Source organism: Microcaecilia unicolor, chromosome 2 (genome assembly GCF_901765095.1).
Source record: "Microcaecilia unicolor chromosome 2, aMicUni1.1, whole genome shotgun sequence".
NCBI classification, from domain to species: Eukaryota; Metazoa; Chordata; class Amphibia; order Gymnophiona; family Siphonopidae; genus Microcaecilia; species Microcaecilia unicolor.
Genome location: NC_044032.1, coordinates 220019065 through 220036113, shown reverse-complemented (window position 1 = coordinate 220036113; position 17049 = coordinate 220019065). Strand labels below are relative to the sequence as shown.

At 41.7% G+C, this 17049-nt stretch overlaps 1 protein-coding gene across 1 annotated transcript in view; it reads left to right on the top strand.

The window, feature by feature from the left end:
* Positions 1-17049, top strand: part of VPS13A (vacuolar protein sorting 13 homolog A) — a 556982-nt gene that overhangs the window by 445586 nt on the left and 94347 nt on the right. The window contains exons 64-67 of the mRNA XM_030193720.1: positions 4710-4785; positions 8694-8857; positions 16405-16450; positions 16537-16660. Coding sequence (XP_030049580.1) covers positions 4710-4785; positions 8694-8857; positions 16405-16450; positions 16537-16660 — 410 coding nt within the window. The remainder of the gene's footprint in view (positions 1-4709; positions 4786-8693; positions 8858-16404; positions 16451-16536; positions 16661-17049) is intronic.

Sequence of the window (17049 nt, the reverse complement as noted above, 5' to 3'; positions counted from 1 at the left end):
TCAGGAAGTCTATTCCAGGCATATGGTGCAGCAAGATAAAAGGAACGGAGTCTGGAGTTAGCGGTGGAGAAGGGTGCAGATAAAAAGAGATTTACCCAGTGAACGGAGTTCTCGGGGAGGAGTGTAGGGAGAGATGAGAGTGGAGAGGTACTGAGCAGCTGCAGAGTGAATGCACTTATAAGTCAATAAGAGGAGTTTGAACTGTATGCAGAAATGGACAGCGACATTGGCGGAAAATTAGTCGTGCAGCAGAATTTTGAACAGATTGAAGAGGAGAGAGATGGCTAAGTGGGAGACCTGTGAGAAGCAAGTTGCAATAGTCTAAGCAAGAGGTGGTAAGAGTGTGGATAAAGGGTCCTGGCAATGTGCTCAGAAAGGAAAGGGCGAATTTTGGTGCTATTGTAGAGAAAGAAACGACAGGTTTTAGCAGTCTGTTGAATATGTGCAGAGAAGGAGAGGGAGGAGTTGAATGATGACCCCAAGGTTACGAGCTGTTGAGACAGGAAGGATGAGATTGTTATCCATAGAAATAGAGAATGGGGGAAGAGGAGAGGTTGGTTTAGGTGGAAAGCTAAGAAGCTCAGTCTTGGTCATGTTTAGTTTCAGATGGCGGTGAGACATCTAGGCAGCAATGTCAGACAGGCAGGCTGATACTTTGGCCTGGATTCCTGCTGAGATTTCTGGTGTGGAGAGGTAGATCTGGGAGTCGTAAGCGTAAAGATTATACTGAAAACCATGGGATGAGATCAAAGTACCAAGGGAAGACGTAGAGTGGAGGAGTGGCCTAGTGGTTAGGGTGGTGGACTGTGGTCCTGGGGAACTGAGGAACTGAGTTCGATTCCCACTTCAGGCACAGCTCCTTGTGACTCTGGGCAAGTCACTTAACCCTCCATTGCCCCAGGTACAAATGTATATGTAAGCCGCATTGAGCCTGCCTCGAGTGGGAAAGCGCGGGGTACAAATGTAACTAAAATAAATAGATGGAGAAAAGAAGAGGTCCCAGGACAGATCCCTGAGGTACACCAACTGACAGTGGGATAGAAGTAGAGGAGGATCCACCAGAGTATACACCAAAAGTACGCTGGGAGAGATAAGAAGAAAACCAGGAAAGAACAGAGCCCTGAAATCCAAGTGAGGACAGCGTATCAAGGAGTAGGCTGTGATCAACAGTGTCAAAAGCAGCAGATAGATCAAGAAGGATGAGGACAGAATAGAGACCTTTGGATCTGGCCAGGAACAGGTCATTGGAGACTTTAGCAAGCGCAGTTTCGTTTGAATGAAGGGGGCGAAAGCCAGATTGAAGTGGATCAAGAATAGCTTGAAATGAAAGAAAGTCAAGGCAATGACGGTGAACAAGCATGTTCAAGTATCTTGGATAGGAAAGGGAGGAGGGAGATAGGGCGATAGTTGTAAGGACAGGTAGGGTCCAATGAAGGTTTTTTAAGGAGTGGTCTGTCTACGGCATGTTTGAAGGCATCAGGAACAGTCGCAGTGGACAATGAAAGATTGAGGATATGACAGATAAAAGGGATGGCAGTAGGAGAGCTAGTGTTAAATAGATGGGTGGGAATAGGATCAGAGGAACAGGTAGTTAGTTTCGAGGAGGAAAGAAGATGTGTAGTTTCCTCTTCAGTGATTTCAGAAAAGGAAGAAAAGGAGGCAGGGGTTGGAGGGTTGAGAGAATGGACTAAGGGAAGGAGAGGTGGAGATGACCAGGTTGAGAATTCAAGTTTAATTTTGTGAACCTTATCATGAAAGTACTCAGCCAGAGTCTGGGGAGAAAGTGAAGGGGGAGTTGGAGATGAAGGCACTTTGAGGAGAGAGTTCAGTGTGGCAAAGAGACGTCGAGGGTTTGAGCAAAGAGAATTTGTCAACTGAATGTAATAGTCCTGTTTGGCAAGTAAAAGAGCAGACTGGAAGGAAGTCAACAAGAGTTTGAAATGTATGAGGTCAGCATGGACATGGGGATTTCAGCCAAAGGCGTTCGGCAGAGCGGGCACAGGAACATAGGTAGCGGATTCTAGAGGTTAACCAAGGCTGGGGTTTGTTACATTTTAAAGAACGGGGAATGGGAGGAGCGAGAGTATCCAGAGCAGAGGAGAGAATAGTATTATAGGAAAAGACAGCCTCATTGACAGACTTGGATAACATAGTGGTAGAGAAGAGATTTGAAACACTGGCAGACAGAGTAGAAGGGTCAATAGCCTGAAGATTCCTAAATGTGTTGGTTAAGATTGGACGGGACTGGGGAGGAGGGTGTTTGTGTGAAAGTTATCAGATGATGGTCAGAGAGGGGATGAGTTGAGGCACAGAAAGAGAAGAGGATAAGATCAAGACAGTGGCCATTCTGGTGTGTAGGGGCAGTGGAGCACAGTTGAAGATTGAAAGAGGATGTTAAAGCAAGAAACTGAGAAGCATAAGAGTCAGAGGGATCATTAGAATGAATGTTAAAATCCCCAAGAATGAGGGAAGGAGATGAAGGTTCAAGAAAGAAGGAAAGCCAGGCATCAAAGTCAGTGAGAAAGGAAGAAAGGGACTTATCAGGGAGGGGTCGATAAATGACTGCTACTCGGAGAGGCAGAGGAGCGAATAGACAGATGGAGTGGACTTCGAAGGAAGAAAAGCAGTGAGACTGAGGTGGAAGAAGAGGTTGAAATCTACAAGAGGGTGAAAGTAGTAGCCCGACGCCACATCCACAACCAACCGGGCAAGGAGTATCTGAAAAAAGATAACCTCCATGGCATAGGGCTGCGACTGAAGCAGAGTCTTCAGGGTAAAGCCAAGTTTTCGTTAGGGCAAACAGATTGAGAGTACGAGAGATAAAGAGGTCATGGATGTAAGAAAGTTTGTTACAGACAGAGCGGGTATTCCGCAGAGCACAAGAGAAAAGCAGAGAAGAAGGGGGGAGGAGAGGAATAGAAATTAAATTGGAGATATCACGGTGTGACCTGCACAAATAGGATGAGAGCTGATGTGGAGGACAAGGATTGGGATTAATGTCCCCAGCAGAGAGCAGGAGAAGGAGCAAGAGAGTACGTAGAAGAGTAGGAGAGGTATGACGACAGCGACGAAGGCGAGATGTACTCAAATAGAAAGGAGAGGGATGAGTGGAAGGAAGGAAATGTTGAAGGTTGAGAGCTGAGAAGAAGGAAGAGGAAAAAAGAGATGATGAATGCAGAGGGTGGACAATATGTTCCTGCAGTGTACAGTGGTTTCAGATGAAGAAACAGATTAGGAAGGGACAGTACCAAGAAGAGAAAGTGTACTGGAGCCATAAGTAGTAACTGGGAGAAAAATAAATGTAAAGGAAAAAAAAATTCCCCAGCGCGCAGCACCTAGAGCAGAGGCAGCTTTCTGCCTGTTCTGAGTGCTGGAAACTGCTCTCCCAATGTACACAGGAGCAGAGGACTTGAAGCAGGTGAAGAGCTCAGAAGGCAGCACACATTCAAATAACAATACAGTTACTACTACTACTACTATTTAGCATTTCTATAGCGCTACAAGGCATACGCAGCTCTGCACAAACATAGAAGAAAGACAGTCCCTGCTCAAAGAGCTTACAATCTAATAGACAAAAAATGTCACCCACCAGCATCTGCTTTACAGAGGCCACTTTCTCCCTGTTCTGAGTGCTGGAAACTGCTCTCCCAATGTACAAAAGTCAGAGGACTTGAAGCACTTACTGGTCACTATTCAAAACAATTTAACAAGCCAGGAAAAAACACTTATCAGTTAAATCACTTCAGAGCTATCCGCTAATTTTCAGCAGCACTTAACAGGTTATCACTGCTGAAAATTAGCAGTTACCCCCCCCCCCCCCCCCCGGATCCTATATAGTTCACCTAGAGATCTGCGCTGAAATTCAGGTGTACTCTATAACCACGCGCGTGACTTAATTGGCTTAAGCTAATTAGCATTGATAACAGCACTTATCAAGCAATAGTGAGTACTAATTGGCAATAATTAGAATTTACACGCACAACTTGCTAAGTGTATTCTGTAACGCAGTGCGCCTAACTTCTAACACGTGCAGGCAAAAAGGGGTGTGGTTATGGACAGGGAAATGGGTGCTTCGTAGACGTTCTGGAATTTACATGCATATTTATAGAATATGGCCCTCTGCACCTAAATCTAAGCGCCGGAATTTACACCACAACTTCTTTGGTGTAAATGAAGGCGTATAGTTTTAGGTGCTGGGATATCAACTAAGAGTATTCTATATACTGCGCCTAAATCTAGGCACCGCTTATAGAATACGTTTAGGTGCCTAGATTTCCACGCTGATTTTTTAAGCACCATGTATAGAATCTGGCCCTTAGTGCCTAAGTGAAAACTTGCTATTTGGAGGGCTTTATGGGAGCTGAATCAGCAGTTGACTAAGTGCCGATATTCAGCACTTAACCAGCTAGGGTGACTGCATAAATGAGAAAAACAGTCCTATCTGTTTGGTAACCCATATCCACTTAAGTTCTGAATATCAACTTAAGTGGCTACGAGTTAGTCGGCTCCATATTAACTGGATATTGAATGCCAAAGCCCGGACATGGCCCCAGCATTGAGTATCTGAGAATAATGCCTGTGATGGTCAGCAAAATGCTCACAGCCTCTGGCAGCTTGGTTATCTGACCTGATAAAAGAACATAACACAGCAACAACATTACTGAATTGTAGCAGCTGGTTAGAAATCTCTGCTCTTTGTTGGTTTTTAGGGTGCTATTCAAGGTCCTGAAGAGTTTGTTGAAGGAATGGCCCTTGGTGTAAAAGCACTTGTGGGAGGAGCAGTTGGTAAGCTCATTTTTTTTCTTCATATACTTTGTGGACATCCCCATGTACTTTTTGGGGCGATTTATTTTTAGAGGGTGCCTATACGAAAAGCTCCCAAAAAATGCATATATTAGCCCTATTTTGTAAACGTAGCACATACCTATGTGCTTTTATAAATTAAGCACCCAGAATAACTCCTAGTAATAAATGAATTCATGTGCACAAATTTGCACCTGCTCCAAAATTACTTAAATATGCGCATGTAGTCTATGCAAGTACCCACATGTTTTGTAAAATATTCATGTACATTGTAAGTCTGCTTCCACTCCACCCATAGGAGCCAGCTCTGTCGGTGCGTAAGCACCTCCAATTATGAGCAAACTCCTTGAGGTAATTTATGTTGCGTTTAGCGCTCTGAATAATTTTGAAAAGTTAGATCCTAGGACTCCACCTACACTCTGCCTCCAGGAGCACCTTAATGCGGGCCACATAAAGGTTCTTATAATCTTTAAGCATGCATACTTTTCACTTTGGTATATACTCATGCAGCCATTTCATGTGAAAAATGCTTTATAAAATTTCCCCCTTAGTGGTTTTTCTCTATATTTTATAATGTTGTATGCATGTTTTGTAGGTAATTTTATAACTGTGTGTGTGTCAAAAATACCTACATGCATGTTCTTGTGTGGAATTGGTCAGATTTCTAAAATGAAGGTATTGGCATTTTTCCACTTTGAAAATGAACACTTCCACTCAATGTGTGCACATTTCTACTTATGTATGCTGCACTTGTGTAACTTTATGCACACAAGGCATATAAAGCATAAATGTTTTTAAAAATTGCACTCTTGAGGCAGTATGTAAAAGTTTTTTTAAAAAATCTGCTTTATGCCTATTTATATAACTAACAGAAGTGCCTATGTACCTTTTATCAAATGGTCTCTTAGTACCACCCCTAATAGTGCATAAATCCTCACCTACAAATTTACACCTGCTTTGAAGATAGTGCAAATATGTATATGTACTCATACACACCTTTTAAAAGAATACACATGTACAGTCATATATCCACCCCAGCTCTTTCCGAACCACATCCTTGGGAACGCCTCTGTGCAGATCATATAAAAGCAGGTATTATCCTGATATGTACTTTCTTTTTGCACATATATTATTCACTTAGAGGGAATAACAGAATGCCTAGACTTTCAAACCATGTAGGAGCATATGTTCTGTCTGTTAAAAGTATATCAAACTATACTATACTCTTTCCTATTCAGTCTTTTTTTTTTTTACTTTAAATTTTTTATTATAATAAATCTGCAACAGTCAGTTTCGCAAAGAGCACAACCTGCTCACACTTGCCCACACAGGGGCCCTTAAATACTGAACTACTACATCTGGAACTAACTTATCCACTATGTATACTACTCCAAAACTCATGGTATCAAATAGTCCCATAAACAGTATCCACTTCCCAACTAAACTGTGCACCCCTAATATACAACATCCCCTTCCCCACCCCTCTAACCATCTCCAACCCCAAATCAACTTAAGAACGCCCCCTGGTTCTTTGGGACACTCTCTCTCTCCCCTTCCCCTCCTAACCCGCCCCCCTCCTATAATACTCCACAATCCTAAATACATGTCAGTCGCTGTTGTAATCAAGCCCATCCACCTTTATGTCGCATTGCCCCCTCCCCAACTTACATTTCCAGTCACCCAACGTCGGGGGGGGGGGGGGGTCCACCCACTTCCAATACTGTGCTATGAGGCACTTAGCTACTGCCAACCCCAAGCGCATCCATTTCCTCTCCTCCCAAGAGTCCCTCTCATTATATAAGCCCAAGAGACACACCAAAGGGCTGCATACCAAAGACAATCCAATCAACTTTACTAGTGCTTTCATAACAGCGTGCAAAAAAAGGGCACCACCCTGGAGCATGCCCACCATATGTGTATAAATGATCCCCTTTGTGAATTACACCTCCAGCATAGGTCTGATGTACCAGGGTACATTCGCTTCAATCTCTCAGGTGATGTCAAGGACTATATTGTGCTGACCATGGATGCTTCTTTACAGATCTGCATATAGAGGGTCCGTGGATGGACTGTGAGAAGTTACTACACACCAACATGCTGGAACTAAGGGCCATTTTTATGCACTTTAAGCCTTTTGCCAATGGGTGGCACAAAAAAATAGTTGAAATACACATAATCATGTGGCTATGTTTTACGTTCGCAATCAAGGGGGTTCCAGTTCCATTACCGTTGTCACAAAGCAGTCAGATCAGTCAGTCCAGTGAATATTCAAATAATGTCTGAAACAGTGATTTGAATATTTTCTTAGGAGGAAAAGACCTCAGCAAGTCAGCAGCTCACCATACGTAGTTATTTACTTCAAAACTACTTTTCATTGGTGTCTTTGATCTGACTCCATTTTCTTTCATCAGTCTGGAAAACCTTCTGGTAACTTTTTTTAAATTGCATACAAAATCAATAATGGAGCTAATCAATACTCAATATTGAGCTCATGAATTATTAATCACACATAATGAATCATAGTTTTACAGGTTTTGACTCTTATCTTTTGTGTGGTCAATCACATTATTCACCCTTCCACCCCTATGATGGCCTGCCATTTTGCTCCAGGCTTTTTCAGGGGATGTTTATAAATATAACACTTATTGTGTGCCTTAGAAACACTTGATATGCTCAATAGCTTGAAGGTTTAGCTCACCTACAATCACAAACAAAACCCATTAAAACATACATCAAATCACTAAATGTCTGCATACTGTACTACTTTACAATATATGTAAACAATTATCAAAACTTGATTGTTTACTTCATACAATAATACTCGTTCTCAACCATATTTAACAAGAGCTTTCTACAATTCACTGGCCTTGATTCGAATTACTGAAGTTTCCGTCAAAGCCCACTCCAACCCATCATAACACATCAATAGCCATCAGGTCATTTTTATTTTGATACCTTCTTCTGTGTTTATCCCACGCATTTTTGAATTCCTTCAATGTTTTTATCTCTTCCACCTCCACTTGGAGGACATTCCAGGAATCTACCACCCTCTCCGGAAATAGTATATCCTGATGTTACTCTTAGTCTACGACCCTGCAACCTCAACTCATGTCCTCTAGTTTTACTGCTTCCCCATCTCTGGAAAAGATGTGTTTGTATATTGGAATATTTCAAGTATTTAAACAACTGTATCATATCTCCCCTATCTCTCTTTTACTCTAGGATATACATGTAGGTCTTCAAATCTTTTCTCATGTCTTTTGGCACAAATCCCATACCATTTTCATTGCCTTCCTCTGAGCCACTTCAAGTCTTATGTCCTTATTAAGCCTCCAAAACTGAACACAAGTGGGGCATCTCCAATGGTTGTAGGGCATTAACACCTCTTTTCTTCTGCTGGTTAGGCCTCTCTCTATGCAGCCTAGCATCATCCTGGCTATGGCCACCACCTTGTCACATTGTTTTGCTGTCTTGAGCTCCTCAGACACTGTCACCCCAAGGTCCCTCTCCACTTTTCATATAGCTGATATACATGCAAAATTGACTTTAAAAATTTTTCATAGAGATTCATAATGAAAAGATTTATCCAGCTAACCTTTGAGTTAACTGGGCAAAATCTGACAGCTGAAAATTTTCTCCAGCCACCCCTACTCAGAGGATAAATTTGTCCAGCACAAAATACAAGAGTAATGTCTGAGAATATTGGAAGCTTTTTTAAACAAAATCAAACTATTTTTAAACTGAGAGAAAACAATAGTGAGTAAAATTGTTAAAAACAAATGTTGATAAAAGACAAGAAAATAAAGAATGCACTATCCCAATTCCTTTTGTGATCGATCTGTGTACTGAGCATTCTGTTTCTTATAGGAAACTTATTTAATATCCTACAGGTGGGCTAGCAGGTGCTGCATCCAGAATCACTGGTGCCATGGCCAAGGGGGTAGCAGCAATAACCATGGATGAAGATTATCAGCAAAAAAGGAGGGAAGCCATGAACAAACAACCCAGTGGTTTCAGAGAGGGAATTACACGTGGAGGAAAAGGCTTAGTATCAGTAAGCAATAGCATTTATATTAATATATTTATTGACTGTAGGATAAAGTTTAGTAATACAAATGTTATGTAACCCTAAGATCTGAATTCTGTGTTAGACAAGCAGAATCGCCAGGCATACATATGAGTAATGTTAGTGCCAGCTGGTGCTGATTGGTCACTTTCTAGTTTTCTAAAAAGTGTAGGTAACTACTTCTAGGCATGTACAACAGGTCCATAATTCCCCCAGCTTGCTTCAGTTCTTTTTTTTTTTTTTTCAAAACAGATGTCTAGGCATTTTTTTTTTTTTCTTTAATTCCTGCAGATCTCCTGCTTTGCTTTAGCTTTTTGGGTTGTTGCTTCAACTTAAGGTGTCTCAGAAAACTGTGAACCTACTCAGGTTTTGTTTTTTTTTGATGTTTTGAAGTTTTTCTTTTTCTTTTTTTCTTAAATCATTGTCTAATTAGTGGGCCTACTCTAGTCTGTTGCATCCTAAAGCCCCCTGAGAGATGTTTTTATAATTTAAGGTTGTGGTGTGTTATTTTAAATGCCAATCATCGTCAACTGAGTTATTTGTACAAACAAATCAAAGCAGTTTACAGTTTTGTTTCAACTGCAAAATCAGAAGTCTAAAACTATACATGTACATGAAAGCAAATAATTAGTCTAAAACTAATAAGTAGTCTAAAACTAATATTAAAACATATATACATAAAAGAAGTTAAATCCTCAGAGAATGTGATAGTAACCCCTACATCCCAGGGTATTTCAATTTGCTTTCTGCTCATACAGTCCCCAGCTATATATGAGCTCATGACACGAAAAAAAAAGTTTTAAGGTCTTTCTTAAAGTAATTCAACCGAGTCTCTAAATATAGATACTAGTAGTGTTCAATTTGATATACTGCACATTTTCAAAAAGAAATCTAAGCGGTTACAATTAGCAAATTAAATGGGGAAAGTGAAAGAGACACACAAAAGAAAAACACCACCACAAAATTCAAAAGGGTAGAGGGCAAAGGAAAGATTACATGTCAACAAAAGGAACAATGGGGAAAAGGAAGAAACATAAGGAGTGAGGATGTCATCCTGCATATATTTCTGAGGGTAAGATACAAGGCAAAGGGAAAACTGAAAGGGACTTAAAGGAGAGGGAAAGTCAAGGAAAAATAGTAGTCTTTTAGTTTATTTATTTATTTGTAACGCTTGTACCGCACATTTTCCCACCTATTTGCAGGCTCAGTGTGGCATACATAGTACCACAAAGGTGATCGCCAATATCGGTATGAACAATTACAAAGTGAAGTTGTGGTAGAGTAAAGTTCGTGCATGACAGTCAGATTTAGGAATCATAAGGAGGAAGAGGTAATTTATGTCCAATCGAGTTTTGGTTTTGTTGTGTTGCAAAGTTGAGACATTGAAGTTGGGTTGTTCGGGTATGCCTTTTTGAACAGGTAAGTTTTTAGTAGTTTCCGGAAGTTTGTGTGGTCATATGTTGTTTTCACGGCACTTGGTAGTGCGTTCCATAATTGTGTGCTTATATAGGAGAAGCCGGATGCATAGGTTGATTTGTATTTGAGTGCTTTGCAGCTTGGGTAGTGGAGATTTAGGCATGTTCGTGTTGATCTTGTATTTCTGATTGGGAGGTCTATGAGGTCTGACATGTATCCCGGGGCTTCAGAATTGATGATTTTGTGAACGAGGGTGCAGATTTTGAACACACTATATTCTTTGATTGGGAGCCAGTGTAGTTTTTCTCGTAGAGGTTTTGCGCTTTCGAATCTTGATTTTCCATATATGAGTCTGGCTGCTGTGTTTTGGGCAGTTTGAAGTTTCTTTATGATTTGTTTGCATCCCGCATAGATTCCATTGCAGTAGTCTAGGTGGCTTAGTACCATTGATTGTATCAATTTGCGAAATGTTTCTCTCGGGAAGAATGGTTTCATTCTTCTGAGTTTCCACATAGAGTGGAATATTTTCTTTGTTGTGGCTTTCGCCTGGCTTTTAATTTTGAGAATTCGATCAATTATAACTTTGAGTATTTTCAGGCTATCTGAGATAGGGAGGGTGTAGTCTGGGGTGGTTATGTTAGAGGGTATGTTCGTGTTATATTGGGATGAGAGGATTAGACTCTGTGTTTTTTCGGTGTTTAGTTTTAGTTGAAATGCGTTCGCCCATGAGTTCATGATGTTCAAGCTGAGTGTGATTTCTTTGGTGATTTCTGTTAGGTCACGTCTGTAAGGGATGTATAGTGTGACATCATCTGCATATGTGAAGGGGTTAAGACCTTGATTGTATAAGGATTTGGCTAGTGGGATCATCATTAGGTTGAAAAGGAGCGGTGAGAGTGGTGATCCTTGAGGTACTCCACAATCTGTTTTCCATGGTGATGATATATTCGAGTTTGATTTCACTTGATAAGTTCTAGTTGTTAGGAAGCCCTTGATCCAGCTAAGTACACTTCCACCAATCTCGAAGTATTCTAGTATGCTTAGTAATATATTGTGGTTTACCATGTCGAATGCACTAGATATGTCGAATTGTAGGAGAAGTATGCTTCTGCCTGTTGCTATTTGTTGTTTGAATTTGGCTAGTAGAGTAATTAGTACTGTTTCAGTACTGTGGTTGGTGCGGAATCCTGATTGTGAAATATTGTGAATTTGTTTGTGTAGTCAGTAAGTTGTTTGGTTACCATGCTTTCCATCAGTTTGACTACCAGTGGAATCAGTGCTACTGGTCGGTAGTTGGTGATATCATCTGGTTTTTTTCTTGGTATCTTTTGGTATTGGGGTAAGTAGGATGTTGCCGTTTTCCTTTGGGAAGAGACCATGTTGGAGCCTGTAATTTAAGTGGGATGAGAGGTCTACTATGAAGCGGTGGGGAGCAGATTTTAATAGGTAACTGGGGCAGACATCCAGTTTACAGTGAGTCTTGGAGAACCTATTAATCGCTTGGTTGACTGTTTCATTGGTAAGGGGAGAGAAGGTTGTCCAGAGTCTGTCCACTGGGTATTCACCGAGGATTGGGTCCATAACTCAAAGAAGTTATCAAAGTCGGTGGTGTTCTGAGGTAGCGTGTTGCGTAGATTTACAATTTTTTCGTTGAAGTATTTGGCAAGTGCGTCTGCAGATGGGGTGTTTGTGTTAGATGTGGTGACCACAGTGGGGTGTCTAGTAGTTTGTTCACAAGTTGGTATAGTTTTTTTGTATCTTTGTAGTCAGGTCCTATTTTGGTTCTAATATGACCTTTTGGCTTGTCTTGTTGCATATTTGTATTTTCTTTGAGTTTGTTTCCACATGTTGTGAGTGATCATCTTTTTAAAATTTTCCATGCTCGTTCAAGCTTCCTGGATTTTGTTTTTAGTTTTTTTTAGTTCTTCTTTGTACCATGGTATTGAATTTTGCCTATGTGATGTTCTTGTATGTAAGGGTGCTATTTCGTCTAGTATGTTTTTGCATCTTTTGTCCCAATCTGAGAGGTAGTATGTAGAGTCCGTTTCTGCTGTCCATTCATTGTTGTACATTTGGTGCCAGAATGTTTCCAGGTCTATTTTGTGTCACGTTCTCAAAGCAGGAACTAGGTTTGTGAGCCCTTGGGCCACTGCCGAGGAGCGGCAGGCAAATTACCCAAGCAGAAAGCAGTGCTGAACACAACAGGCAGGAACCACAGAATATAACTAGAAGAGGCTTTAATAGTAGACAGTAAACATTATCCAGTAGCACAGCAAGGTCAAAGGGGCAGGCAGCAAACATGGGTAATCCATAAACTAACCAGAGTCTTTAGGCAGGCGGAAAGCAAAGTCCAGGTCCAGGCAAAGGGTCAAAGGCCCAGGAAGCAAGCAAGTCAAAGTCCAGGTCCAGGAACAGGCAGGACCAACACACAGGAAACTTTCAGAGCAAGAACTCCAACAAACCAACAGGAACTCATGGATGACCTTTGATACCAAGGCAAGCAAGGCTCACAGAAGCTAATAAGCCCATCAGCAGCTGACCCTCAGCTGCAGTAATCACCAGCCACGTAAGGTTGCTGTTCAAGGACAAACCAGCAGAGCAAGTCTGGCAACCCGGAAAATCCGGACCGGACTCATTGAAGTCTGGAACATGGAAGACAGCAGAAAACAGTCCATAGCAGCCACCAGAGGGCAAGGAGCGCACCCACATGGAAAGCAGTCACAAACGTGACATTTTACCTCTTGTGTTGTATGTTGTGTGTTCATGCATGTGGTGTGAGTTATTTTTCTGCCATAGTAGAGATAGGTATAATTTGTAGTGGTCTGACCATGGTGTGCGTGTCCATTTGATATCTGATATTATTAGGTTTTGGTCTGTGGACAGTTTGTGTGAGATAAGGTCGAGTGTATGCCCTTTGATATGGGTAGCTTGGGTGTGTGGCAATTTAAGGTCCCATAGTTGGAGGAATTCCTTGCATTCGTGTGCGTTGGTAGAGTTTGGGTCTTCTAGGTGCAAGTTGATGTCTCCCAGTATTAGTATATTGGGGTTAGTTACACATGTGTTTGATATAAAGTCCATAAAGTGTGATTGGCATTCATTCCAGTTGCCTGGAGGTCTATAAAACAGGACGCAGTTTAGATGGTCAAGTAGGGTGGTATGTTGAATTCTAAGTGATGCTTTTTCGAGTTGGGAAGTTATGGACTCCGCAATGGTAACAGTGGTGAAGGGTTGTGATTTAAAGGTGTTACTTCTCAAGACAAATATTGGGAAAGGGTATTCCACAATTTAGTAACAGGTGTTCCTGAGAACATCCGGAAAGACCTAGCGGAAAGATGGAACTATAAGCAGGCCCTGGTTAGCTGACCTAAGGGATCTGGTAGTGAATCAAAAGAGAAGACAAACAAGAAATCCTATAAGCCATTGGAAGCATGTGTTCTGAAATAAGGAGGGGAGTTCATGATTATATTTCTTTTGATTATGAAGAAGTTTTACTGCAGTGTTTTGAACCAGTTGCAGCCAGTGTAACTGATAAGCAGGCAGACCAAGGAAAACCGAGTTGCAATAGTCAAACTTAGACAGTACAAGAGAGTGCAGGAGAATACGAAGGGAACCATGAGTGAAAAGACAAAATGTTATCCAGAGTAACCCCCAAAATTGTAGTTGAAGAAACATATGTGAGAGGAGCACCACTAATTGTGTAGCAAGGAGGTACTTGCAACGGAAAGTGAAAGGAGAAAATCATGGCCACTGACATGGACATATTGTTGAGGAAGAGAGTTCTACGTTGTAGGGAGCAAAAAAGAAAAATCTAATTCCTAGTGGAGTCTAATTCACCTCTCAAAAGAGGTGGAATTACAAAGCGACTCTGATTCTATGATCTCAATGTGCATGGTGGATTGTATTGGATCAGTAGATTGGCCAAATATTGAGGCTGTCCTTCATAGGACTTTATGTATCAGGATTGGCATCTAGGGCAATGGTCTCCAACCTTTTTCATATAAAGACCCACAAAGTGGTCATGAGAGAGCTCCGAGGGTCAATAAAAGATTTCAGGGTTACACATTTAACTTTTTAAATAAAAAATAAAATCATTCAACTTTCTTCAATTTTTCTTCTTGCTCCTTAAATCTGTCTGGTTTCTATCTCTTCACCTCCATGGGCACCATCTCCTGCCTTTTGTTTCTCCTTCCCCTCCTCCTATCTCTTTTCCCTTCCCCTCCCCTCCTCTGCATGCATACCATCTGTATGGGAACCATCTCCCTTCTTTGTTTTTTCCACCCCCTAACTCCAGCATCTGTCCCTCTTGGAACCCCCCCCTTCCCTCACAGTCCACATCTCTCTTTTCTCTGTTCCGGGCACCTCTGCTTACCTTTCCCTGCAGTTCTGCTCACACCCCCCCCCCCCCCCCCATCCACCAGTGATCCATATCCTCTCACTCTCAGCTCCATCTACCTGCCCATCTTGGCCCTCCAAACTTGCCATGAAGGTCTGTCAGAGGAGGCAGGATGCTTCAGAGGCACAACGGGTAGGTGAGAAAAGCAGCAAGTCTTCAGCACCACAGCACTAAAGGCAAGTTCAGAGGGCCAAGATGAGCAGGTAGATGGAGCTGAGAGGGTGCAGATTAGGGGGGTGGGGGGAGAGACCACATCTCCTAACTGTTTGAGGACCGCAACAGAGGATGTCTGGGGCCGAATATTGGAGTCCGCAGATCTAGGGAAATAACTAGTGTATTCTAAATGTAACTCAATTTGAGCTACAACTGAAAATGTTGTGAGTAAAATCCAAACACAAATATTTCATAACACTATGAGCCTTCCATGTAAGTCAAAATTGCCCTTGTATGGAAGGTTGACCCCTAGCAATAGTATTGTGGGACAACCAGTATAGGTCAGCACTTCCATTTTTGAACCTGGAGCCTCACAGAGCAGGAGTGGAGGGAACCGCGCTCACCTTGGTCAATTGGACTATCAGGGATCACCTTTGGTTAAGTCCTGGGGTGGGGAAGGAGGGTTTGGATTGTGGACAGGAGGGGTGGGGTGATCAAAATTGTGGGGGGGGGGGTGTCTGAAAGGATGATCAGGCTGGGGGCACGTCAGAATCAGGGGGTGATATTTGGAAAGGGGATGAGGCAGAGGTGGTTTGGCATCATGGAGGGGAATTGGAAGGGGAGTCAGAGGGAGGATTCACATTTGGGGGAATTGAAAGGGGATCGGGTGACAGAGAATCTGTCACATTAGCTATGCAGGTGCTCATATTCCAATGCCAGCACCAGCATAACTAAAGCAGCCAAAGATAGGCCAGCCTTTTTGTGCTTTACTATCTGGCCACTTATCTATGCAGCACAGGCACTGTATATGACTATGCTTGCATAATTGCCGCTACTGGACCCCCTGGCACAAACCAGGCAGTGACATAGCAGAGCTGATATTCAGTGGCATTGCCCGGTTAACTGCCCCAGAATATTGGCAACCGGTCTGTTTAGTATGTTTTAAGCTGGCAGGAGCCTCTTCTACTTGCTTAAACCACACTTAATATCAATCCCTTCACTGCCAGGCTAATGAAAAACAAAATGAAATATACATATAATACAGTGTGACACTGCAATTTTGTCTTCAACATCTCATCAGTCTGTATACGTATTTATATGGTTTACAAACAAGGGGACGTCTGTGATTTTTAATTCAAACAAGGTACTATCTTACCAGGTTTTCTCTCTTCAAAGGACATACACCATTCTTTCTCAAGCATAATCCAACTGTTGCTCCTTATGATCTTGTGTAAGTCACTTAACAAGATGTGTGAGTGGCTACAAAGGACCCCACCACCTTTCTTGTGCCCTCCCTGCACAGAATTACCTGGGACCAGTTCACATTTTCAACTCATGCTCAAACACCAATGGCCCCAGTGAACAGGGGACTTCAGTTGACAAACATTTCTACTCAGTGATTGCTTCATATTTGCCTTATACCACTTTCAGGGGTTTTTCAAAGGTTTTTTTTTTTTTTTTGCTGCTGTATAATAAGTCATAATTAATCTGAGAAGGGTTAATCTTCCTTTGAATTACTGTGCATTTTTGACATCTTAGTTTTTAGTTTAAATACTTTTGTTTTTTCCTGTAGGGTTTTGTCAGTGGTATCACAGGAATTGTGACAAAACCAATAAAGGGTAAGTACAGCTAACTGTTTAAATAACACTTCCAGATGGATACTGTGTAGTTATTTATGGTAATAAACCAATATTCTTATGTGCAGGAGCTCAAAAAGAAGGAGCAGCAGGCTTTTTTAAAGGCGTTGGCAAAGGATTGGTGGGCGCCGTGGCAAGACCTACTGGTGGAATCATAGACATGGCTGGTAGTACTTTCCAGGGCATTAAAAGGTAACTATAAAATGAGCGATGAATTAATGGAGTCCATGCTAAATCAGAAGTGAAGTTTCTGGAAATCCAGTACATTACAGGATCTAAGAGAACATGTTTTTACCAGAGGCAGATCTTTCTCAGACAAATTTGATAAATTTGATTAGTTAACTAATGTGTTCGATCAGGGGAATGTGCTGTGTATTGTGTAATTTATTATTTATTTATTTATTCATGCCATTTATACCCCACATTAGCCTGAAATAGACTCATGTTCAATGTGGCTTACAAACAAACAATAAGGGGCCCTTTTACTAAGCCTTGTAGACACCTACACATTCCAATTTGGAGTTACCATCCGGCTACCGCATGGCCCTTGCAGTAATTTCAATTTTGACATATGTCCACTA